Raw genomic sequence first — 26,304 nt, 5'->3', positions numbered from 1 at the left:
CTTTATATGTGAATATGATGATGATGATATATGTAAGTACACTATTAGAGCTAAAAGATAGGTCTATCTAGTACCCTGCTGGGCCGCCTCTAGCCTGGGTACAAGATGAGATAAGTTTGGACATGGAGACATACAGTTTCACCAACAAATATTGCAGCTAGGTCTGTAGATGTAGGTTGCCGCAGTTAACATCCCAACTGGTCCCATAAATACTTGATTGGGGATAAAGGCAGCAGACCAAAGTGTGTGCGAGCATAATCCTGCTTAAAAATGTCAGTTGTATCTTGGTTTATCTTGGTGCGTAATTTCTTTGTCAATGAGTGCATATGTGATGGCTAACCTTGGGCATGCTCCATTCATTTCTAAGGAGTTCTGAGAACAGCCAAGCAATTGTGCATCTTGGGATTTGTTTTACCACAGCTGGAGTGCCAGAGGTTAGCCATCACAGATACATACCATAGACAATTCTGGAAAGGCGGATTCCACAATGCTAGGCCATGTTATTGAAGTGTTTAATTAATATTATTAGCATTATTATTATTATTTTATTGGAGTGGTTTGGTTGGGGAAACATTAGGAGAGACTTTTTCTTCCTGCTGGAGAGCTTCTTTAATCATTTTTGTCAAGCGTAGATACATTTTTAATATATCAAAACTTTTTGAAACAAGATTTGCACATTTCATCAACTCTTCCATGATAAATAGCTTTTGACGATCATCTATCCTCCTGGTGTCATTTATGCTTTTAAAATCCATTTATAGAGGTAGGGAACTGACCTAGTGTGATAAATTGTTTCACCCAGGGGACAAGTGCCTTAATGCCAGATTGTAATCTTGATTGCACACACAGCTTCATGTCATTAGTACCCATACTTGGCTCAGTAGTTTAGTAGATATTTGTTTGTGGTTCAGTACAAGTTACTGCTGTCAGCAAGATATTATGCCAAAGAGATGTAGTCACAATCATATGAGCTAGGAATCAGTAGGAGTGCTGAATCAATAGACTGTTATCAGCACCAAGGAAATAAAGGCAATTAGCAAACAGTAGAAATGCGTAGCATAAAAGTTAAATTAAAACAGATTTTTTTTTTGCTTTTGTTTAAAATTTGTATGAAAATATGTTAATAGTGGCAAAAGTAGCAAAAGGAAGATTTATAGTAATGCAGAGGTGAATAAATTTTTATTATGTTAAGGTTACTAGAATATTAAGGTTATTAGATAGTGTTTATTGCATTAAAAGGGTTTTCCGAGTTGTGGATCTTGATGATCTGTCCTCAGGATATTTCCATATTTAATGCCTCGAGCGGTGTGATTGCAAATATTGTGAAAAGAGATTGGGAAGTTTTTACAAAGGGGAGCACAAACTGTTTTTGCATGCACCTCCTGTTATGTCATACAGGAGGGGTGTGAATTTAAGGGACTTAGTAAAATCAGATTTAGTTCTGTGATCACCAGTCAGTGTGGTTTACTATAAGTACAGTGACTGAGTCACACCACACAAAAACAAAAGTTTTAGATTTTAGAAAAACTGACTTTTCTAAAATTAGATTAGTGGTACACGAGTCCCTATCAGACTGGAACAGTTTCATTGGAGTCCAGGAGAAATGGGACTACTTAAAAGTGGCACTATTGAAGGCAACAGAAAATTGCATTAGGCTTGTCAGTAAAAGCAAAAAAAGGAAGAGACCACTGTGGTACTCAGCAGAAGTGGCCAAAATCATTAAAAACAAAAAAGATAGCATTTAGGAATAAAAAAAAAAAAAACAAAATGAGGATGACAGACGAATTTATAAGATTAGGCAGAGAGAGGCCAAACAAGTTATAAGAGCTTCTAAAGCACAGGCAGAAGAGAAATTAGCTCAGTCAGGGGAAAAAAGGCGATAATGCATTCATCAGATACATAAATGAAAAAAAGGAAACTAAAACAAGGAATTACCTAATTAAAAACTAAAGAAGGAAGGTATATGGAAGAAGATAAAGAACTAGCTGACTGCCTCAATGAATACTTCTGTTCAGTTTTTACAAAGAGAAATGAAGGAGAAGGACCTCATTTAGGAAAGAAGACTAATGAATCTTTTGACGCATGTGTCTTTACAGAGGAAGAGGTTCTAAGTCAACTGTCTAAAATTAATACAAATAAGTCACAGGGGCCTGATGGGATACACCCAAAGCTATTAAAAGAGCTCAGCTGTGAACTAGCAAAACCATTAACAGATTTATTTAACCAATCACTGGCAACAGGAGTCATCCCAGAAGATTGGAAATTAGCAAATGTTGTGCCCATTCACAGGAAAGGTAGTAAGGAGGAATCGGGCAACTATAGGCCAGTAAGCCTGACATCAATAGTGGGCAAATTAATGGAAACCATACTTAAGGAGAGGATTGTGGACCATCTAAAATCCCATGGATTGAAAGATGAAAAACAGCATGGGTTTACTTCAGGGAGATCATGTCAAACGAATCTTATTGATTTTTTTGATTGGGTGACTAAAATAATAGATGGAGGAGGTGCAGTAGACATTGCTTATCTAGACTTTAGTAAGGCTTTTGATACTGTCCCACATAGAAGGCTTATCAATAAAGTGCAGTCATTGGGCTTGGACTCCCATATTGTTGAATGGATTAGGCAGTGGCTGAGGGACAGACAACAGAGGGTTGTAGTCAATGGAGTATATTCAGACCAAGGTCTTGTTACCAGTGGGGTACCTGAGGGATCTGTTCTGGGACCCATATTGTTTAATATCTTTATCAGCGAAATTGCAGAAGGCCTCAATGGTAAGGTGTGTCTTTTTGCTGATGATACAAAGATTTGTAACAGGGTTGATGTTCCTGGAGGAATACACCAAATGGAAAAGGACTTAGGAAAACTAGAGGAATGGTCAAAAATCTGGCAACTAAAATTTAATGTTGATAAGTGCAAGATAATGCACCTGGGGCGTAAAAACCCAAGAGCAGAATATAAAATCAGTGATGCAGTCCAAACCTCAGTATCTGGGGAAAGGGATTTAGGGATCATTATTTCAGAAGACTTAAAGGTAGGCAGACAATGTCACAGAGCAGCAGGAAATGCTAGCAGAATGCTTGGGTGTATAGCAAGAGGAATTACCAGTAGAAAGAGGGAGGTGCTCATGCTGCTCTACAGAGCACTAGTGAGACCTCATTTGGAGTATTGTGCTCAGTACTGGAGACCATATCTCCAGAAGGATATTGATACTTTGGAGAGAGTTCAGAGAAGAGCTACTAAACTGGTACATGGATTGAAGGATAAAACTTACCAGGAAAGATTAAAGGAACTTAACATGTATAGCTTGGAAGAAAGACGAGACAGAGGGGATATGATAGAAACTTTTAAATACATAAAGGGAATCAACAAGGTAAAAGAGGAAAGAATATTTAAAAGAAGAAAAACTGCTACAAGAGGACATAGTTTTAAATTAGAGGGGCAAAGGTTTAAAAGTAATATCAGGAAGTATTACTTTACTGAGAGAGTAGTGGATGCATGGAATAGCCTTCCTGCAGAAGTGGTAGCTGCAAATACAGTGAAGGAGTTTAAGCATGCATGGGATAGGCATAAGGCCATCATTCATATAAGATAGGGCCAGGGGCTATCCATAGTATTTAGTATATTGGGCAGACTAAATGGGCCAAATGGTTCTTATCTGCCGACACATTCTATGTTTCTATGTTTCTAGTTACAAAGAAGAAAGAGACACAGGCATACAGTGCTGCCCATAATTATTCATACCCCTGGCAAATTTTGACTTAGTTACTTTTATTCAACCAGCAAGTAATTTTTTGATGGGAAATGGCATAGGTGTCTCCCAAAAGATAATAAGACGATGTACAAGAGGCATTATTGTGGGGAAAAAAACATATCTCAGATTTTATTTACATTTGAGCAAAAAGTGTCCAGTCCAAAATTATCCATACCCTTCTCAATAATCAATAGAAAAGCCTTTATTGGCTATTACAGCAATCAAATGCTTCCTATAATTGCAGACCAGCTTTTTGCCTGTATCCACAGGTATTTTTGTCCATTCATCTTTAGCAATGAGCTCCAAATCTTTCAGGTTGGAGGATCTTCTTGCCATCACCCTGATCTTTAGCTCCCTCCACAGATTCATAATTGGATTCAAGTCTGGACTCTGGCTGGGCCACTCCAAAACATTAATGATGTTGTCTGCTAACCATTTCTTCACCACTTGTGCTGTGTGTTTTGGGTCACTGTGATGCTGAAAAGTTCCACTGGTGCCCAAGGCCAAGTTTCTCTGCAGACTGCCTGATGTTGTCAGTTGAGAATCCTCATGTATTGCTCTTTTTTCATGGTGCCGTTTACTGTGATTAGGTTCCCTGGTCCATTGGCTGAAAAACACCCCCAAAGCATTAGGTTCCCACCACCATGTTTGACAGTGGGGATGGTGTTCTTTGGGTTGAAGGCTTCTACTTTTTTACGCCAAATGAAGGAAACATGATTGTGACCAAACAATTAAATTTTTGTTTCATCTGACCATAACACAGAAGACCAGAAGTCTTCTTCTTTGTCCAGATGAGTTTTTGAAAAGGCTAAGCGAGCTTTTGTGTGCCTTATCTGGAGAAGTGGCGTTCTCCTTGGTCTGCATTGTGCAGTGTCCTGTTGGATTGTCTGCCTTGAGACATTGCCACCAGCAGAGCCCAGATTCACCAGGATGGCCTTACAACCCTGCTACCATCTCCCCATTCATAATGTGTGGTGATAGGAGTAGAGTGCCGGCTCATGTAAGATGCCAGGCTCCGAACCCAAGAGCCACGTGGTATGGCGAACAAGAACCTCCAGGAGTTACACAGCCAGGAGATAAGGTAGCACGTCTTATGTTTTGCGCAGGAAAGAGGTAAAATTTACTTCATTATTGACCGCCACGTGGGACGCCACGGTGTAGCGGCAGACACTAACTTTACTATAAAACCAGTACCTACATTACTACATTGTTTCAATCAAAATGGCTACGTATCCTAAGAATGTATGTTGATATGTATACATTGTACCACATGGACTTATATTCTGTACTTAGTTGTACTATCCATTGGACTCAAAAGATTTGACTAACCATTGATTAACCCTGAACTATTGATTGGATATCAAGTATAATTAACCCTTGTGGATGTTCTGGGGACTACATTAATTCCAGGAGGTATACTGATGTTCTGTTATAGTCCTGGTGTATCAAGAAGGATCAAATAGGACTATTGTCACACTTTTACAATTGCCTATTACAATGTGGTTAAATACTGTATTAACTATTCAATGTCTGCAACCTCTCACATAAGAGGACACATTTTTATAGTTTTGAGTTTTTGGAGGTCAAGCAAGTGCAATTCACTAAGACTCAATTTACTGTTGTTTATGTTTGGTGGATATATGCAGTTGGTGGTGTGAACTGCAGGGACGGTAGTCATTCACTTGGTTCCATCGGTTGGTGTCTGCTGCCCATGCACTGCACACAACACTGTATGTTATTGGCTTTTGAAAGTGTTATTATTACGATTTTATAACTTTCTATGCATTTTTTTTTTAAACTTATTAACCTGTCAATAAATAATAACCTTTTAACCACTTGGCGCCGCGCTAACGCCGAAAGGCGTCATTGCGGCGGCTCTCCCAGGCTACGCTAACGCCAATAGGCGTCATCTCGCGTGAGCCGAGATTTCCTGTGAACGCGCGCACGCAGGCGCGCGCGCTCACAGGAACGGAAGGTAAGCGAATGGATCTCCAGCCTGCCAGCGGCGATCGCTCGCTGGCAGGCTGGAGATGTGATTTTTTTAACCCCTAACAGGTATATTAGACGCTGTTTTGATAACAGCGTCTAATATACCTGCTACCTGGTCCTCTGGTGGTCCCTTTTGTTAGGATCGACCACCAGAGGACTCAGGTAGGTCAGTAAAGTAGCACCAAACACCACTACACTACACTACAACCCCCCCTGTCACTTATTAACCCTTTATAAACCACTGATCAGCCCATATAGACTCCCTGATCACCCCCCTGTCATTGATCACCCCCCTGTCATTGATCACCCCCCTGTAAGGCTCCATTCAGAGGTCCGTATGATTTTTACGGATCCACGGATACATGGATCGGATCCGCAAAACGCATACGGACGTCTGAATGGAGCCTTACAGGGGGGTGATCAATGACAAGGGGGTGATCACGCATATAGATTTCCTGATCACTTCCCTGTCATTGATCACCCCCCTGTCATTGATCACCCCCCTGTAAGGCTCCATTCAGACGTCCGTATGATTTTTACGGATCCACGGATACATGGATCGGATCCGCAAAACACATGCGGACGTCTGAATGGAGCCTTACAGGGGGGTGATCAATGACAGAGGAGTGATCACCAATATAGACTCCCTGATCACCTCCGTCATTGATCACCCCCCTGTAAGGCTCCATTCAGACGTCCGTATGATTTTTACGGATCCACGGATACATGGATCGGATCCGCAAAACACATACGGACGTCTGAATGGAGCCTTACAGGGGGGGAATCAATGACAGGCGGGTGATCACCCATATACACTCCCTGATCACCCCCTGTCATTGATCACCCCACTGTAAGGCTCCATTCAGATGTCCGTATGTGTTTTACGGATCCACGCATCTATGAATCGGATCCGCAAAACACATACGGAAGTCTGAATGGAGCCTTACAGAGGGGTGATCAGTGACAGGGGGGTGATCACCCCATATAGACTTCCTGATCACCCCCCTGTCATTGATCACCCCCGTGTAAGGCTCCATTCAGACGTCTGCATGTGTTTTACGGATCCACGCATCCATGGATCGGATCCGTAAAACGCATACGGACGTCTGAATGGAGCCTTACAGGGGGGTGATCAGGGAGTCTATATGGGATGATCACCCCCGTGTAAGGCTCCATTCAGACGTCTGCATGTGTTTTACGGATTCACGCATCCATGGATCGGATCCGAAAAACGCATACGGACGTCTGAATGGAGCCTTACAGGGGGGTGATCAGTGACAGGGGGGTGATCACCTAATATACACTCCCTGATCACCCCCTGTCATTGATCACCCCCCTGTAAGGCTCCATTCAGACGTCTGCATGTGTTTTACGGATCCACACATCCATGGATCGGATCCGCAAAACGCATACGGACGTCTGAATGTGTTTTACGGATTCACGCATCCATGGATCGGATCCGCAAAACGCATACGGAAGTCTGAATGGAGCCTTACAGGGGGGTGATCAGTGACAGGGGGGTGATCACCTCATATACACTCCCTGATCACCCCCTGTCATTGATCACCCCCATGTAAGGCTCCATTCAGACGTCCGTATGTGTTTTGCGGTCCCGATCTAAGTATCCGTGGATCCGTAAAAAACATATGGACGTCTGAATGGAGCCTTACAGGGGGGTGATCAATGACAGAGGGGTGATCAGTGACAGGGGGGTGATCACCCCATATACACTCCCTGATCACCCCCCTGTCATTGATCGCCCCCCTGTAAGGCTCCATTCAGACATTTTTTTGGCCCAAGTTAGCGGAAATATATATATTTTTTTGTTAGTTTTTTCTTACAAAGTCTCATATTCCACTAACTTGTGTCAAAAAATAAAATCTCACATGAACTCACCATACCCCTCACGGAATCCAAATGCGTAACATTTTTTAGACATTTATATTCCAGACTTCTTCTCACTCTTTAGGGCCCCTAAAAAGCCAGGGCAGTATAAATACCCCACATGTGACCCCATTTCGGAAAGAAGACACCCCAAGGTATTCCGTGAAGGGCATATTGAGTCCATGAAAGATTGACATTTTTGTCCCAAGTTAGCGGAAAGGGAGACTTTGTGAGAAAAAAAAAAATAAAAAAAATTTCCGCTAACTTGTGCCCAAAAAAAAAAAATTCTATGAACTCGCCATGCCCCTTATTGAATACCTTGGGGTGTCTTCTTTCCAAAATGGGGTCACATGTGGGGTATTTATACTGCCCTGGCATTTTAGGGGCCTGAAACCGTGAGAAGAAGTCTGGGATCCAAATGTCTAAAAATGCCCCCCTAAAAGGAATTTGGGCCCCTTTGCGCATCTAGGGTGCAAAAAAGTGTCACACATCTGGTATCGCCGTACTCAGGAGAAGTTGGGGAATGTGTTTTGGGGTGTCATTTTACATATACCCATGCTGGGTGAGATAAATATCTTGGTCAAATGCCAACTTTGTATAAAAAAATGGGAAAAGTTGTCTTTTGCCAAGATATTTCTCTCACCCAGCATGGGTATATGTAAAATGACACCCCAAAACACATTCCCCAACTTCTCCTGAGTACGGCGATACCAGATGTGTGACACTTTTTTGCCGCCTAGGTGGGCAAAGGGGCACACATTCCAAAGAGCACCTTTCGGATTTCACCGGTCATTTTTTACACATTTTGATTTCAAACTACTTACCACACATTAGGGCCCCTAGAATGCCAGGGCAGTATAACTACCCCACAAGTGACCCCATTTTGGAAAGAAGACACCCCAAGGTATTCCGTGAGGGGCATGGCGAGTTCCTATTATTTTTTATTTTTTGTCACAAGTTAGCGGAAAATGATGATTTTTTTATTTTATTTTTATTTTTTTCTTACAAAGTCTCATATTCCACTAACTTGTGACAAAAAATTAAAAATTCCAGGAACTCGCCATGCCCCTCACGGAATACCTTGGGGTGTCTTCTTTCCAAAATGGGGTCACTTGTGGGGTAGTTATACTGCCCTGGCAATTTAGGGGCCCTAATGTGTGCGAAGTAGTTTGAAATCAAAATCTGTAAAAAATGGCCGGTGAAATCCTAAAGGTGCATTTTGGAATATGTGCCCCTTTGCCCACCTAGGCTGCAAAAAAGTGTCACACATCTGGTATTGCCGTACTCAGGAGAAGTTGGGGAATGTGTTTTGGGGTGTCATTTTACATATACCCATGCTGGGTGAGATAAATATCTTGGTCAAATGCCAACTTTGTATAAAAAAATGGGAAAAGTTGTCTTTTGCCAAGATATTTCTCTCACCCAGCATGGGTATATGTAAAATGACACCCCAAAACACATTCCCCAACTTCTCCTGAGTACGGCGATACCAGATGTGTGACACTTTTTTGCCGCCTAGGTGGGCAAAGGGGCACACATTCCAAAGAGCACCTTTCGGATTTCACCGGTCATTTTTTACACATTTTGATTTCAAACTACTTACCACACATTAGGGCCCCTAGAATGCCAGGGCAGTATAACTACCCCACAAGTGACCCCATTTTGGAAAGAAGACACCCCAAGGTATTCCGTGAGGGGCATGGCGAGTTCCTATAATTTTTTATTTTTTGTCACAAGTTAGCGGAAAATGATGATTTTTTTTATTTTTATTTTTATTTTTTCTTACAAAGTCTCATATTCCACTAACTTGTGACAAAAAATTAAAAATTCCAGGAACTCGCCATGCCCCTCACGGAATACCTTGGGGTGTCTTCTTTCCAAAATGGGGTCACTTGTGGGGTAGTTATACTGCCCTGGCAATTTAGGGGCCCTAATGTGTGCGAAGTAGTTTGAAATCAAAATCTGTAAAAAATGGCCGGTGAAATCCTAAAGGTGCATTTTGGAATATGTGCCCCTTTGCCCACCTAGGCTGCAAAAAAGTGTCACACATCTGGTATCGCCGTACTCAGGAGAAGTTGGGGAATGTGTTTTGGGGTGTCATTTTACATATACCCATGCTGGGTGAGATAAATATCTTGGTCAAATGCCAACTTTGTATAAAAAAATGGGAAAAGTTGTCTTTTGCCAAGATATTTCTCTCACCCAGCATGGGTATATGTAAAATGACACCCCAAAACACATTGCCCAACTTCTCCTGAGTACGGCGATACCACATGTGTGACACTTTTTTGCCGCCTAGGTGGGCAAAGGGGCACACATTCCAAAGTGCACCTTTCGGATTTCACAGGCCATTTTTTACACATTTTGATTGCAAAGTACTTCTCACACATTTGGGCCCCTAAATTGCCAGGGCAGTATAACTTCCCCACAAGTGACCCCATTTTGGAAAGAAGACACCCCAAGGTATTTCGTGATGGGCATAGTGAGTTCATGGAAGTTTTTATTTTTTGTCACAAGTTAGTGGAATATGAGACTTTGTAAGAAAAAAAAAAAAATAATTAAATCATCATTTTCCGCTAACTTGTGACAAAAAATAAAAAGTTCTATGAACTCACTATGCCCATCAGCGAATACCTTAGGGTGTCTACTTTCCGAAATGGGGTCATTTGTGGGGGGTTTCTACTGTTTGGTAGAACCTCAGGAAACATGACAGGTGCTCAGAAAGTCAGAGCTGCTTCAAAAAGCGGAAATTCACATTTTTGTACTATAGTTTGTAAACGCTATAACTTTTACCCAAACCATTTTTTTTTACCCAAAACATTTTTTTTTAATCAAAGACATGTAGAACAATAAATTTTGCGAAAAATTTATATATGGATGTCGTTTTTTTTGCAAAATTTTACAACTGAAAGTGAAAAATGTCATTTTTTTGCAAAAAAATCGTTAAATTTCGATTAATAACAAAAAAAGTAAAAATGTCAGCAGCAATGAAATACCACCCAATGAAAGCTCTATTAGTGAGAAGAAAAGGAGGTAAAATTCATTTGGGTGGTAAGTTGCATGACCGAGCAATAAACCGCTAAAGTTGTGGAGTGCCGATTTGTAAAAAAGGGCCTGGTCACTAGGGGGGTATAAACCTGTGGTCCTTAAGTGGTTAAAGACATTTCTGGGTGTGGTTTCAGATGGTGAATGCCTGTCGTTTCAATATACGTTTCTTTACTCAACTTTTGACTGGGTGAGTCAACACGACAAGAGCACCGTACCTTTACTTATAGACAGGTGAGCCTCTATATTGTTGTTCCATTTACCAGCACAAAACAAAAAATAACGCATTTCACTTCTGCAGTTATTATTATTTCAATACAAAAACTAAATATATTCAGAATTCCCTTTTGCAGTTATATGTGGTAAAACCTTTAGTGACGTATTTCAGTAGAAAAACAAAATATATTCAGCGTTCAGCGCTGCAGTTATATGTAGTGTTAATCAAGCATGCTCCACCAAACAGCGGTTCGGCTAGAGCATCGCAATGCTCGAGTCTCGTACCAGCGCATTTCTTGGCTGCTACGCAGCCAAAAAACATGCGGTTGGGTACTGCTCTCACTGTAATGCCGTAGCCATGTTGGTTTCTGGCATTACAGTGATTGATTAACCGAAACGCGTCATCAGGTGCTATATAGCAACCGATGAAGCGTGTTCGGCCCAGTCTTAGTCAGGGAGAGCTGTGCTCAGGAAGGGACAGACAGCGTAGGGAGTGATATAGGAATATTTTTATTAGAAAAACTTTTCAGACCCAAAAGTCCTTTTAAGGACTATTGTTGTGTGTGGCAGCAGCAATATCTATATTTAGCACAAACTGCGCTAAATAGCTAAAACTTTATAGACCCAAAAGTCCTTTTAAGGACTATTGTTGTGTGTGGCAGCAGCAATATCTATATTTAGCGCAAACTGCGCTAAATAGCTAAAACTTTATAGACCCAAAAGTCCTTTTATGGACTGTTGTGTGTGGCAGCAAAATCCATTTTTAGCGCATCCTGCGCTAAATAGCATGGAATAGTTAGGCCTCTGCAGACAGCGACATTAGCTGCGCCACATCTCCAGTGTAAAGTGTGTGAATCCCAGAAATATCATTGACATCCAGTGTACTTTTTCCGTAGACAGTGTCCGCTGCGAACAGTGACATTAGCTGCACCACATCTCCTGTGTAAAGTGTGCGCATCCAAAAAATATCTGACATCCAGTGTAATTTTACCATAGACGGTGTCCACTGCAGACAGTGACATTAGCTGCGCCACATCTCCAGTGTAAAGTGTGTGCATTCCAAAAATATCTGTGACATCCAGTGAACTTTTTACTTAGACGGTGTCCGCTGTGGACAGTGATATTACCAGCACCACATCTGCAATGTAACATGTGCGCTGAAAAAATGCATCTGTGACATCCAGTGTACTTTTTCAATAGACAGTGTCCGCTTCTGACAGTGACATTCCTAGTGCCTCATCTGCAGTGTAACGTGTGCACATCCCAAAAATATCTGTGACAACCAGTGTACTTTTTCCGTAGACGCTGTGGACAGTGACATTACAGGTGTTACCTCTCCTGTATAACGTTTCCAAATACCTGTACCATTCCCTGTAATTTTGTATTAGCCGTTGGTGACAGCATTGACATTATATGCTGGATATCTCCTGTGTAACTTTTTAAATTTGTTTGCGCATACACTTCCAAATCCTACTCTACTGTACGCGTGACATACTTTCAAGCATATATAACATTTAATATGAAGAAGGCGAGCAGGAAGGGATGGGGAAGTGGCCATGATGCCGATGGTGCACGCAGATGCCGTGGCCCTGGGTGCGGTGAAACTGTAGCTGCTGCCAGAGCACAAGAAAAACAATGATCCATGATACCTAGTTTCATGTCCCAGTTTGCAGGGCGGCGCAGGACACCACTCTTGAAGTCAGACCAGGTGGTCAGTTGGATTGCAGCAGATAATGCTTCCAATTGGTTAAGCACCACCCTGTCTTCTAACTCCAGTCTCAGTAGCCAGCAATCTGGCTCACACAATCCTCACCCTGATCCTCCTACCTCCCACCATAGTCTGGACAAACAAGTGATCCCACACTTGGATATTCTGAGGAGCTTTTTTCAGCGCCATTCCTTGATTTGGCCCTCTCGCCTAGCATGCTTGAAGAGGGACAGATCTTGTGCCCTGATTCCCAAACTCTTGAGCATCCACAGTCACAAGAAGATGACGGTGTGGAACAGCAATTACTGTTTAATGAGGTGGATAATGATGAGACACAGTTGCCAATAAATCAACGGCAATTACTGTCTCAAGAGGTTGATGAAGAGGATGAGACAGTCAATCACTGAGGTTTTGGTTAGGTCAACAAGTCAGGAGGATGAGCAGAGTGAGGAAGTGGAAGAGTAGGGGGTGGCCGATGAAGTCACTGACCCAACCTGGGAAGGTGGAAAGCCGAGAGAGGGCAGCATTACAGAGGGGAAGGAATCTGCTGCAACGCAATAGGCTAGAAGAGGCAGTAGGATGGCAAAAGGGAGAAGGTGGCTCACACTAAACAGGCCTGCAACTGTTCCACAGAGCACCCCTTTGCGGAAATCTCCCTTGCCAAGGGTTAGGTGTTCCGCAGTATGGCACTTTTTTTAGGAAAGTGCAGACGACAAAAGAATAGCAGTTTGAAACCGTTGCCATACCAAAATGAGACAGGGCGGGAACAAAAGCAACCTCACCACCACCAGCATGGCATCCAAGCACCATAATAAGTGGGACGAATGCCTGGGTCCACAATCTGTGTCTGTGGGTCAGACCACTGCCTCCTTTTCCCCTGCATTATGTGCTGGCCATTCCCCTGTCGAAGGCGTAGGCCTGGATGGCTCCCGCCCTGCACCTGGACCTTCACAAGCACCATCAGCGACCACATTCTATTCCATGTCCCAGCGCAGCGTGCAAATGTCTTTAGTCCAGCCAGGCCTTTGAAGGCAAGCGCAAATACCAAGCCACCCACCCACAGGTAATAGCACTAAATGTGCAGCTTTTAACATTAGTGGCCCTGGAAAGGTTGCCATTTAGGCCTCTGGACACTGAGGCGTTCCGCAGCCTGATATCGTCGGCCGTCCTCCGTTTTGCAGTCCCCAGCTGCCACAATTTTTCAAGGTGTGCCGTTGGCTTACACCAAAATGGGTCCCTTAACATCACACATGCCCTGACCAACGCAGTTACTGGGAAGGTCCACTTAACTACGGACACATCGGCAAGTGCATTCAGCCAGGGACGCTACATTTCCCTGACAGCACACTGGGTGAATGTTGTGGAGGCCGGGAGAGAGTCGTACCCTGCGATGGCACAGGTCCTACCGATGCCAAGGATTGCGAGCCCTATGTCGATCAGGGTTTCCGCCAGCACCTACATTAGTGGCTCTAACCCCAACTTCTCCTCCTCCGCCTCCTCCACTTCCATCTCCGAATTATCCATGTGCAGCACCAGTCAGCCATCAGTCGGTAGCTTGAAGCAGTGTAGCACTGCAGTGGGCAAGCGGCAACAGGCCGAGCTAAAGCTAATATGCTTAGGGGGCAAACAGCACAACACTGCAGAGCTGTGGCAGGGGATAAGAGACAAAATTGTCACGTGGCTCTAGTTACTCAACCTAGAACCAGGAATGGTTGTGTCTGATAATGGCAGCAACTTGGTGGCGGCTTTGGAGCTCGGCAAGCTCACACACATCCCATGCCTAGCCCCCATCCTAAACTTAGTGGTTCAGCAGATTCTCAAAACCTTCCCCAATTTGCTGAGCTACTGGCGAAGGTGTGAAGCGTGTGTGCACATTTCCGCAAGTCATCGACAGCTTCAGCCAGTCTGTCAACGCTGCAGCAGCGCTGGAAATTGCCAGCTCACCAGCTGTTGGGCTACGTGAGAACGCGCTGGAACTCGACGCTCCACTGTTTTAAGAAACTTTGAGAAATAAACACAGATGTTGAGCGGCGATAACGCTATTATCAGCGTAACCATCCCACTTCTGCATCTACTGAAACGCTCGCTGCTTACCATTAAGGACGACACTTTGCATGTGGAAGAGGTGGAAATGGGGAAAGAAGATATTACACAGGGTGATAGCCAGACCACCTTCAGTTCGTCTTCTCAGCGTGAATTGGACTATGAAGAGGAGGAGGAGCAGGAGATGGTTGCGTTAGCTACAGAGGGTAATATCCATTGAAGTTTAATTCCATCTGGGTGGGCAGAAGAGGAGGAATAGGATGAGGAGATTGAGTCATCCTCCTGATGACGACAGCGAAGTCTTGCCTGTTGGTACTCTGGCACACATGGCTGACTTCATGTTAGGCTGCCTTTCCCACGACCCTTGCGTTATACGCATTTTAGACAACACAGATTACTGGTTGCTCACCTTTATCGACCACTGCTACAAAGAGAACTTCTCATCTCTCATTCCTCTGGTGGAGAGGACGAGCAAAATGGTGCAATTCCAGAAGGTCATTAATAAAGATTTGTGGCAAACTAGTTCCCCTTCCATGCCATGTATGCCAGTTCTAAAAAAGGGGGGCATGGCATGGGCTGGAAAGTGGGCAGGCTGGCAGACCCATCTAATTTTATGGTGTAGAAAATTATCTAACTCTACGTCAGCAAGGGAGCTGGCATAGATTTAAGGCTGTTGTATGCTGGCTGGAGATACGCCTAAGTTATGTAGGGACTGGCGCCTCTACGTAACTTAGGCTCATCAAGCACCAGCACAGCGGTATTAAGACAGGTGTCTAAAACACTGGTCTTAATAAATTATCCCAATAGTGTGTACAGAGCCTGTACATCTACTTTACAATGCAAGAGTACAGCCTTCATGAACCGCCATTCAAGCTCTGACCTCATGTGATGGAGCATACAACAATTTACTTTCTGCTTTTCGTTACTTTTTATGTCTCCATATGACATTGGATAAAATTAAATATGATGGTGGAGTTAAGGACTCATGCACCTCTATGGAAGCTCTATTAAGGCTCTGTACAATACAGAGCTATAATATGGATGTGTTGTTGAACACTGACACTGACACCATTTTTATGGCAGTTTTCACAAATAACTCTGCTTATTATTTATGTTGGACAGTTTTTTTTTCTTCTAGTTTAGCGCCTTACACTATTAACCTTCAGTGCCTATAGGAATGCTTATCCAGTAAAATAATTAAAGTTTGATTATTTACCAACACAAATAAAAAAATAAAAATCAAATAAATTGAAAAAAATTTCCACCCTGTCTTTGTGATTGCTTTCCTGCTGAGTTCAATTGCTTACTGATGCTGCCTTCAACATATCTATTTGTCTTTAGAATCAGTCAGGCCAAATTTACATCCTCCACTCACCTGATAGTCCTCTCTTACTAAAGGCCCCATTTAAATGAATAGATAATTGTTTGAAAAATCGTGAAATTGAGCAAAATTGATTATTGAGTTGTGTAAAAGCAACAATCGTTCAGTTTAGCATTCTTGTGATCGCTGATGTAGACATCTAAATCATCGTTCATTGTACAGCATTCCAAGGGTATGATGATTCTACAGTGGGTGGAAATGCAACTGTCTGACAGACGACCTATGACATATTTATACTTACATGATACTCTGAACATCTAAAGGGTTGTCATTCGAACGTTAACACGAATAACAATTTATTTGTCGCTCAATTGAATCAATTATCTTATCATGTAAAGGGGCCTTTACATTAGGAAACAACCAACTAATTCAAGGCACTGGAAGACGCTGATAGATTGGCCAGCTGTTCTTTAACCATAAGGTAATTCACTGTAAATTTCATTTATCAGAAAAAGAATATGAATTAAACATTTTAAAAAATTATAAATTAATCAAATAAAGCCCTTTTTGTGTGTTTTGGCATGATACTATATTCTGGTTACAAGCAGCATCCAAACTACTGACAAAAATCACAATGTCTTTTAATCAGCCTTCATCATTTGCATGTTTAAGTAAGGAACTAGCACATTTACCTTTAATTCTTGAGTCTCATTTTCAATGCTAAACAGCATTCTGTATGGTGGAGGCAGTGGGCCAGAAAGATTGACGCTCATGACCATCTGGTTCAGCTGATCCAAGTCATCAAGAAGGAGGCCTGTACATTCATCATCGCAAACTGTGAAGAGGGCAGCATAGAATATTTATCTCTAATAAACATCGAAGGCAGATGTTCAATATTTTTGTACTATAGTATTAAGGAGTACAAAGATAAAGACAGGCCGTGAATGTTGATGATTCTAATCCCATAATTAGCTCCTCCATGTTTGGATAGAGAAGCAGAGGTGCTATGGAAAGAACTAAACAATCAAAAAGAATTTGCTTGTAAAAATGTAAAAGCATTTAAGGTGCACCCACGGTGAAAGGTTCCACCTGGAAATCTACCAAACATATTCTAATTTACCATGTTACTCATGATTTACATAAATGATGAATTGAGCTCATGCAAAATGTATAAATATGCGGTGCCTACATGAACAGCAGCTATTTGTCAAAATATTAGGTTTTGTATGGAGGTTGAGGAGGCTAAAATAATTTCACTACTTTGATTATTTTAATAAAAGTGTGAATGCCTGGAAGGTTTAATAATTACAAGACTTTTGAGTTCATTTAAAGGGGTTGTCCAGGAAGGGAAAGATTCTTTAGAAAGCACTCAAAGTGGGATAAAAGAAACAAAATAAAGGATACTCAACCTCAATGATGTCTTGCTGAACCCGTTCTGCGGTTTTCTGGGTCCCTACTAGTATGTACTTCCTAGTCCCGTCTCGACATATAGCAAGTGACTTAAGATGACTACTCACCCAATCACTGAGGACAGGGACCACAAAGCACAGACCACCAGGGGGCCTGGTAAGCATCAGAACTGGAGCTACAGGCATTGGTAAGGAATGGATAACTTAGCATTTTTTTTATCCCACTTTGAGTGCTTTATAAATATTTTTACACCTTTCTATTGTGATAAAATTTCCCCTACTTGTTTTTAGATGTATGTGGTCTAGCTGAACAATAGTGTTCACCACTAGGCCCTATTGACTGTAATAAGATCTGGCCAAAACCCTGCACTCGTGTTGGAAAGTGTCTAGCTCCCTCCCAGATTCCATTATATTCAATGGGCTCTGGATGTGCATGGCCTTATCGGGCAATGCAAAATATGGCAAACTCTGGCAGGCTGTTCTTCTGCCGGAACAGCATGCTGGATAGCTTTACGCAGCTGTGTAACTAGCCTTAGGATATCTCTTACTGGCAGTTTCTCTGGTGAATCCACTAGTAACTATCAACCATGGATATGTAATGTTGCGCACAGTAGGATAGGGTACAGGTCAGGTCCGTTAGTTCCCCTTATCTGCAGGGCCCTTGCACAGATAACCTCTAGCTATAAAATGTCAATGAATTATCCACATTTGAGTATTTTCCCATTGTCTTTTATTTTTTGAAATATTACCTTTGTAACTAAAATTTTGTAGATTATTAAAACCAAAGCACCTTTACTTTATGGTGATATAAGAAGTGTGAATCTACAGTTTATTCATTTCAAATAAACTGTGAGAGAGGGCCTTACAAGTGAGAGAGGTCCTTATTAGCAACTGAAAACCCGCTGAAAGGTAAATGAGTTTTATAATGGCCCTGCTGCATTATATATCCAGTTTATGTGGCATATTATGCATGCTATTTTAGCACAAGAGGCTTAGTGATACATCAAACACATGCACAAGCACACAGCACTAAACACTAAAATATCACTAGTACCTTACCATCATCTTAGGCACTGACACCTCAGGCAATGCTGCTTGGTAGGATTCCTGTACAATGCCAAGCTCAACAGTGGCACACTATTATTGACTTGGAAATGTTTAAATTCTATTCAGTTAGAAATATTTATAATTTTGTAGCAAAGGCAAGACATCTTGTGAATTTGGGTCAGTAAACCCGCACTTGTGTTAAACTGGCCTAAAGTCAAACTCTTCTTAGGGTTTATGCTGCCTCAACAATGACACTATATAAAATTATTAGGCCTGGTTTACACATTTAGGCCTCATGCACACGGCCGTTGTGTGCATCCGTGTCCGTTGTTCCGTTTTCCGTGATTCTCTGCAGACCCATTGACTTTCAATTGGTCCGTTGAAAACTCGGAAAATGCACCTTTTGTCATCCGCGTCCGTGATCCGTGTTTCCTGTCCGTCCAAAAAATATGACCTGTCCAATTTTTTTAAAGGACAACGGTTCGCGGACCCATTCAACTCAATGGGCCCGTAAAAAAACATGGAGGCACACAAGATTGTCATCCGCGTCCGTTTTTTTCCTATCATTTTCAAGGCAAACTTGACTTGATTTTTTTTTCACTTTTCTGGTCTTGTGATCCTCCAAAAATCAAGGAAGACACACGGAAGATAAAAAAACGGATACGGATCACAGAACAACGGAGCCCTGTTTTGTGGACCGTGAAAAAATACTGTTGTGTGCATGAGGCCTTAGAATTACAGATTACTTGCCAAAGTCCTCATTAAATCCACTCATCCAGAGTATGTAAAAAGGAATGGGGTTTTTATAACCCCACTCACATGTACCTCAAAATAAAAATCTAGATGTGTTGTGGAAAAAAAACATCCTAATTATTAGGATGTCAATTATTCTTGCAGATTCCAAATGGAAAATCTGAAAGATTAGCCCCATCTGGATTATTGTCGTTCAATTCAAACTGCACATCCATGGTAAGAATCAGCCCTAAATTTCTCCTATGGATCCTCTTTTAAATACATGTCAGATTTGCCATAGTGTGAACTAATAAAGTTATCAAAATTTCGATTTGGCTGCTTCGCCGAATTTCAAAGAAATTCAATTTGCTACAAATTACTTTGTCACAAATAGCATTCCATTGTATGTAGCGTATGCAATGATGGGGAACGGTGATCGTGCCACCCCCCCCCCCCCCCCGTCATTGAGTCCCTCAGATGCCGCATTCATCTCTGATCGCAGCATCTGGCATTCAAATTAAGGCCTTTCAAGGGTTAATTAGGGTAAAAAAAAAATAAAAAAATACTCACTTTATCCATTTACTCGCAGGGAGGCCATCATAGCTATCTTTATTGAATCAAAATGGCTGCAATGGACTCTCCGCGAGCAAATCGATGAGGTGAGTATGTATTTTTTTACCACCATTTCAAGAAAAATAGATTAGTTACCACGAAGCGCGAGGAAGTTTGTGATGAATCAATTTTTTTCCTGAAATTCAGATTGAAGTCAATTAATTTGACTTTGATTCACTCATCTCTAGTGTGAACATACAGTACCTACAGGGTGCGACCAACACAGTCAGGTTTCTTGATGCACTTTTGGAAGCCAGAACCAGGAGCGAAATAAAAAAAGAAGAGAAGTCTTATCTGTCCTTTATACTTTCTCTCCTTTTATAATCCACTCATGATTTTCCAAAACTGCACCCAGAAACCTGTTGGTGTAGTTGTACACATAGGCTAAGTCCAGCAAATATGAGGAGGAAATTCTTCAGTGAAAAAATAGGGTAATGATGAAACCTTATTCATACATACACATGGGATTTTCCATGGATTTGTGGAAATATTCTGCCACATCTAGACCTTAAAAATTGCTTTCTCTTCTCTTAAATCTGCACAGTGTTTTTTTCTACCTCGACACTTAAGACATTGCTGGAGACCATGACTTGTATAATAATAATCATCATATAAAAAGTTGTCAATCATGTTAGTATACGTACATGCACAAAGTGGACCCTCCCGTACATGCCGGTCAGTGCAGCCACCACATTTCAGGCCTGTAGCTTCTGGTTTACACGTGCATTGGCCAGTGCTTGGATGACAGATCATGGACAATGATCCATAAGGGTTACACTCACATTCCTGACAGGAGCCTCCTGGAATGCTGGGATTGCCAGTATAACCTGATGCACACCTGAAAAAAAAAAAAAATATTATATAATATATTAAGTTATTTAATATAATAGAGGATTTAAAACTATAATTTTCAAATTAAGTTCTTGGAGACAACATACTGTGCATAGAGTCTAACTTCATAGCTCCACCTTTGCAAACTTTTGAATTCTTGCGTCCCAGATTTCCAAAAGAACTTCGAATCGTGACTCGTCTGACCACAGAACACTCCATTTTAAATATAGTGTACAGATAGTGAAGTTAAAAATGTTGTCATATACTTTATTAGGAAAATGTATGTGTATTAGGAGACAGGGTGTAAAAAGTCTTCTTATCAAAGCTGTAAGAGAGCTTTGATCATGGGAGTCCATCTTTAGAGATGAGCAAATAGAATCCCACGAATTGGAATTCGATACGAATTTCCGGATAAATTCGATTCGCCTCAAAGCCGATTCTTATTGTGCTTTGTGTTAGCGAAGCGATTTAACCTGAAGTTGTGTAAAAAACAAAACATTTCAAATTTACCACCACGCGAGCCGCCATCTTGATTGAAGATCTCGACCGAAATCCAGTGCGTGGTGAGTGGTGACGTATGATGTCATCTCGCGCCATGCGAGATTTTGTGCCAGATATTCAAGCAAGATGGCAAGCAAGTGGAGGCGGTAAGTTTAATAAAAAAAAAAAATTATGGTAATTTTACACAGTTTTTACCCTCAGATGCCACGATCATGTATGAGCACGGCATCTGAGGCGTATTATGATGGGGAGCAACGCTATTTCAGCTCCCTGTCATTGCACCCGCTACTTACAAAAAAGTGCGCTTCTTGACAAAGTAATTAGTCACTAAGTAAATTTTTTTCGGCTACGACATGTCATAGTTTTATTCCGGACGATTCTTGCGCTAATCAAGTAGTGTATTTGCCACATATGTAGCAGAAATTGTCTGGATCATTAACACATTTGCCTTTATCCATCTAAAGTTTCAAAACTGATAACACTATAACAGATCACTTTATATAAATCTGTCCATGTTGCCTTATATACTTACTGCTGACATCAGTCTGGACATGTCCATTGGAATATCTCCAATATAATGCATTAATATTATAACTGAATAGGCTTTGCATGTATAACTTAAAATCTAGACATGTCATGCAAATTCCAAGTTCATATTTGGAATCAGCGCACTCATTTTAGTATAAATCACATGTGTTTCTCTCAGTAGCAAAATCATTGTTGCGCGGTGTGATCCATGTTTAGTCAAGAGGGTTAAATGTATGGCACTGTACTTAGCATCTCCACTTATCATTATTGTCTTTAATTGTTTCCCGCTTACCTTTCACAGTACTGGCCTTCATATCCCTGAGGACAAGCTGTACATCTGTAATCATTAGTTCCTTGCATGATGCATGTAGGGCTGAAACTGGAAAACAAGTTACAGTCTTTATTGATGACATGTGAAATGGAGCAGAGCACAATGTAATGTATTAATAGAAGAGAGACATTATTAGGTATAAATGCACAGGAAACAAGATGACATCCTGAAATTTATCATGCCACCGAAAGCTGGACTGAAATTGCTGTTCTTCTGCCTTTATTGTAAATAGACAAAACAATTTAACATCTTTAAAAATATGTTTAAGCAGTCAAGTCACTGGGTTCACATCACGTTTTTGTCTTACATTTAACATATACAAAAAACATATATGTTAGACGGATGTCTTCAACGGATGCCATACAGGGGCAATCTGCCACCATTGGGTTACATTGTAAAAAAAAGTATACATTAATGTACATTTTTGCTGGACTCTGCATGGTGGAAAAGTGTAGTGTACAATGCTTTTGTGTCCTTTTTTCCCGTGGAAAAAAAACACATGATGTGAACAGCCCCTAAAAATGTGCAATATGTATAGCAGCGCTTCATCAGAAGGACCGTTGGAAAACACTGGTATGTTCGTGTGTCAGAGCTTCTCACCTGAATGGGTTGTGCTGGGAGCACAAGAAAAAATGTGGATACTGGTGCTGCCAGGCTTTTCCTACCATACACGATGTGCAAGGCTGAAGAGCAAAAGAAGGAAAAGGTGCGGGATACAGCACCAGGTAAGTTGAGATAGATTGTATTTAAGAATATTTCTTTATTAAAGTTTGTTTTACAGGTGATGCGTTTCGGGGCTGAACCAGCCCCTTCATCAGACTATAAAACAACAAACTTCAATAAAGAAATATTTTATAGATACAATATTTCTCGACTATCCAGTTCTGTAGTAATGGTGCATTAGCAGGTGGTGCTCCCACTGTGGTATCTTAATTGTATTTATAATAAGCTTCCATTATCGGTCCTTTTTCTTGAGTAGTATCATTTGTACCCCCTTTCTCATACACTAGTTTCCAAAGTGATGTGCTGCTGGAAAAAAAAAAATATTCCTATATCATCCTAAAAAATGCTTTCAATGAGTAATGTTGAATTGCTGGACATCCTTACATTGAGCAGTGAAAGTGAGCAGTTGTTTTGGAAATTATTGCCCTACATAGCGTTATAAATGCATGATTACTTCCTTCCAGTAACAGCGCCACAGCTGCCCATGTACATTGTAATTGTGTAATGTACACTGAATATTGTAAGTCCTGAATGTAGTGTAAATGGAACCTTAAAATAAAAAAAAATCCAAAACAGGATTTGTAAATGCTTCACAAACCCTGTATTCATATGCCATATAAGGATACAGTATATGTATGTAATAAAGGGATACTCCCACTTCGCACGACATTGACCTCAGTAGGTACTATCGTATACTTAAAAAGGGATTATCCCATGTAAACTATTACTAAGCAATGAATAGGGCATTGCAAATGTATTATTGCAAAATACATGCAATAAAATAAATGTTTTTTTTTTTGGGAGACATTACACTTTCCTCTATGGTAGTGCCTAGGGTTGAGCGAACTCATGGAAGTTCGGGTTAGCCGGACATTAGGTCAAAGTTCGGGTTCGGGACCTGAACTTGACCTGAACTTGGTTAAAGTCAGTGGGGACCCGAACTTCACTTTATTATTTTCCATTATAGCAAGGTTATAGTGGAAAATAATAGCATTCTTAAGATAGAATGCAAAATAATATGGCAATTTAAGGGTTAAAAAAAGACTCATCTCATTGACTTGATCGTGCTGCCGCAGTGTCTTCTATTTTCTTTCAGCAGGACCTGCAAAAGGACCTGCGATGACATCACGGCACTCACCACGTGGTGAGCACGGCGACGTCATTGCAGGTCCTTCTATTTTCATTCAGCAGGACCTGCCAAAGTACCTGCGATTATTTCACCACGCTCACCATGTGGTGAGCGCAGTGACATCATCACAGGTCTTTTTTCAGGTCCTGCTGAAAGAAAATAGAAGGCACTGCAGCAGAACGATCAAGTGGATGAGGTGAGTATTTTTAACGCCTAAATTGCCATATTATTTAGCATTCTGTCTTAAGAATCCTATTAGTTTCTGCTATAACCATATTATAGTAGAAAATAATAAAATGACCCAAACACTGAACCCGGCCTTTAGTGAAAAAGTCCGGGTACCCGAACTCGCAAAGCTTTGTACGAACCCGAACTTTGCAATTTGGGTTAGCTCGTCCCTTGTAGTGCCCCCTTCTGTTTATCCTTCTCCTGCAATCAGTAGTGGACTAACCTGCCCAGTATCTACTCTGCTTCCCTCGCCTGATTGGTGGTATAATGATCTCATAGAGAAGCATCTTTCATTCATTCAGGCCTGCTTCTAAATTCACAGAAATATGACAATATCTCTCTCTAACTCTAGCGTTATATGTGAGGGACCATTTTCTCTGCAGAGGAGGAAAGGGTTAAAAAGAGCTGATTACAATGTATCATTTAAGATGTAGGTGCTTGATTAGCTCTTGTGACAAGCTGCTACTGCCCATAGAAAGGGAAGAGAGCCATCTAGATAACTGAGTAAAACTAGTATTCCACTGCACAATTTTTTGGCAGATAATTGCTAACGAGCATTCATATGAACGCTCGTTAGTGATCATCTGGCAGTGTAATACTGCCACCAGTTACCTGATGAATGAGCAAATGCTATATTATCGGGCAATCCAAATATATTAATATGTTAAAATATTATTGTGGTGTCTAACGATCTGCAGCCAGCAAACTACTGTACATCATGGGGATAAGCGATGACATAGCGATCACTCCCTCCATGCTGCGGAAAAGATTGCTGCATATAATAGTAAGCAGGTGATTGCCGGGAGGGAATGCTTCTGCAACATTGAGCTGTGTAATACAGCCATAACACTAAATTTTTAGATTTGTGAAGTAACCTCTTTAATGAGAATTTGTTTGTCGGCCCCTCCCAGTGTGATCAGATCATCATCAGGGCCCTGTGTAACCAGACAACTGTGAAACTGCACAACTCCTTTAAGAGGTGCTTTGCCATTGAGCAGTGTAAATCAAGGCTTGCATCTCTCTTGTGTTCATTTCAGCTATAGCTCTCTTGTGTGCTCTTCAGGTTTCACAAGATTTTGACACCAGTTTAAGACAGTGTTGATGAGAGGTGGAGACAGGCAGCAAAGGACTCTCATGAATGTTTGGCTAAGGGGCCTTGCATGTGACCGTATGCCCTCCGAGACATATGGTCCGTGAGCGGGCCATATGTCCAGGAGCGGCATTGATCGTGCACACGGGAGTACACAGCATCATAGATTACAATGATGCTGTGCACTTCGGGCCACCAGTGGGACTATTGTCCCGCACTCATATGATCTCATGAGTGTGGGACAATAGTTCCATGGGTGGCCCGACCTCCACAGCATCAATGTAATCTATGATGCTGTGTACTCCTGTGCGCACGATCAATGCCATTCCGGGACATATGGCCCACTCACGAACCATATGTCTCGGAGGGCATACGATCATGTGAAAAGGCCCTAAGTCTTTCCTTCCTGGGTATAATACCATTGTTATGTGATAATACCAAAGTTACTTTTTTCAGCAAGCTGCATAAAACTTTTATTGCTATCTTATTTTTTATGGTAATGCAACTGCATTGAAGAACATGCCAGGTTCTAATTATTCTGTTATTTCGATCTTGAGAGCGGTGGCTCAGGCTTGGTCAATTCAGTAAATGTATACATTTTATCAGCATTGAAAGGTATGGCCTTCTACTTTTGTATTTGTCACTGATGAACAGATCTACTATTTCTGCTCCAAACATCTACAACTATGACAATAACCTTGTTATTTAAAGAGGTTTTTAAGCAATTCTATAAGTATTATTGTATTGTATTATTGCATTATTAATTGTATAAGTACTATTGGTAGCAACTTCCTAAAAACTGTCCCAATACTTCTATGTTTATTCTACAGCATAAGCAATTCAAAGTTTTTAATTTAAAGAATAACAAAAGCCCACTCCTCTTAGCTAATCCTGGTATAGCACATGGTTACAGAGTACCCATGTGCTATGTCAGGAGTTAGTAAACTTCTGGGGGGGCACAGGCAGGAGCATCAATATGCACTGCTGCCCATACTCACTGCGCTGCTGCTGCCCATTCATAAAATTCCATGATGGAATGCATAATGGAATGCCTTTAGAGGAATTCAGTTATTAATTCCGTCATAATAGAAATCTATGGCCTGCAGGAGAGGACTGCAGCATAACAGAAACCAGAAGGATCCGTTATACATGCCATAGACTTCTATTATGAAGGAATGAATAA

At 41.4% G+C, this 26,304-nt stretch overlaps 1 protein-coding gene across 1 annotated transcript in view; it reads right to left on the bottom strand.

The window, feature by feature from the left end:
* LAMA2 (laminin subunit alpha 2) overlaps positions 1 to 26,304 on the bottom strand; it is a 772,405-nt gene that overhangs the window by 246,070 nt on the left and 500,031 nt on the right. The window contains exons 30-32 of the mRNA XM_044291170.1: positions 21,913 to 21,999; positions 20,405 to 20,598; positions 16,653 to 16,795 (exon numbers count right to left, since the gene is read on the bottom strand). Coding sequence (XP_044147105.1) covers positions 16,653 to 16,795; positions 20,405 to 20,598; positions 21,913 to 21,999 — 424 coding nt within the window. The remainder of the gene's footprint in view (positions 1 to 16,652; positions 16,796 to 20,404; positions 20,599 to 21,912; positions 22,000 to 26,304) is intronic.

The sequence above is a fragment of the Bufo gargarizans genome, chromosome 4 (genome assembly GCF_014858855.1).
Source record: "Bufo gargarizans isolate SCDJY-AF-19 chromosome 4, ASM1485885v1, whole genome shotgun sequence".
NCBI lineage: Eukaryota > Metazoa > Chordata > Amphibia > Anura > Bufonidae > Bufo > Bufo gargarizans.
The sequence above is the reverse complement of the archived record's forward strand: the minus strand, read 5'-3'. Positions and strand labels throughout refer to the sequence as shown.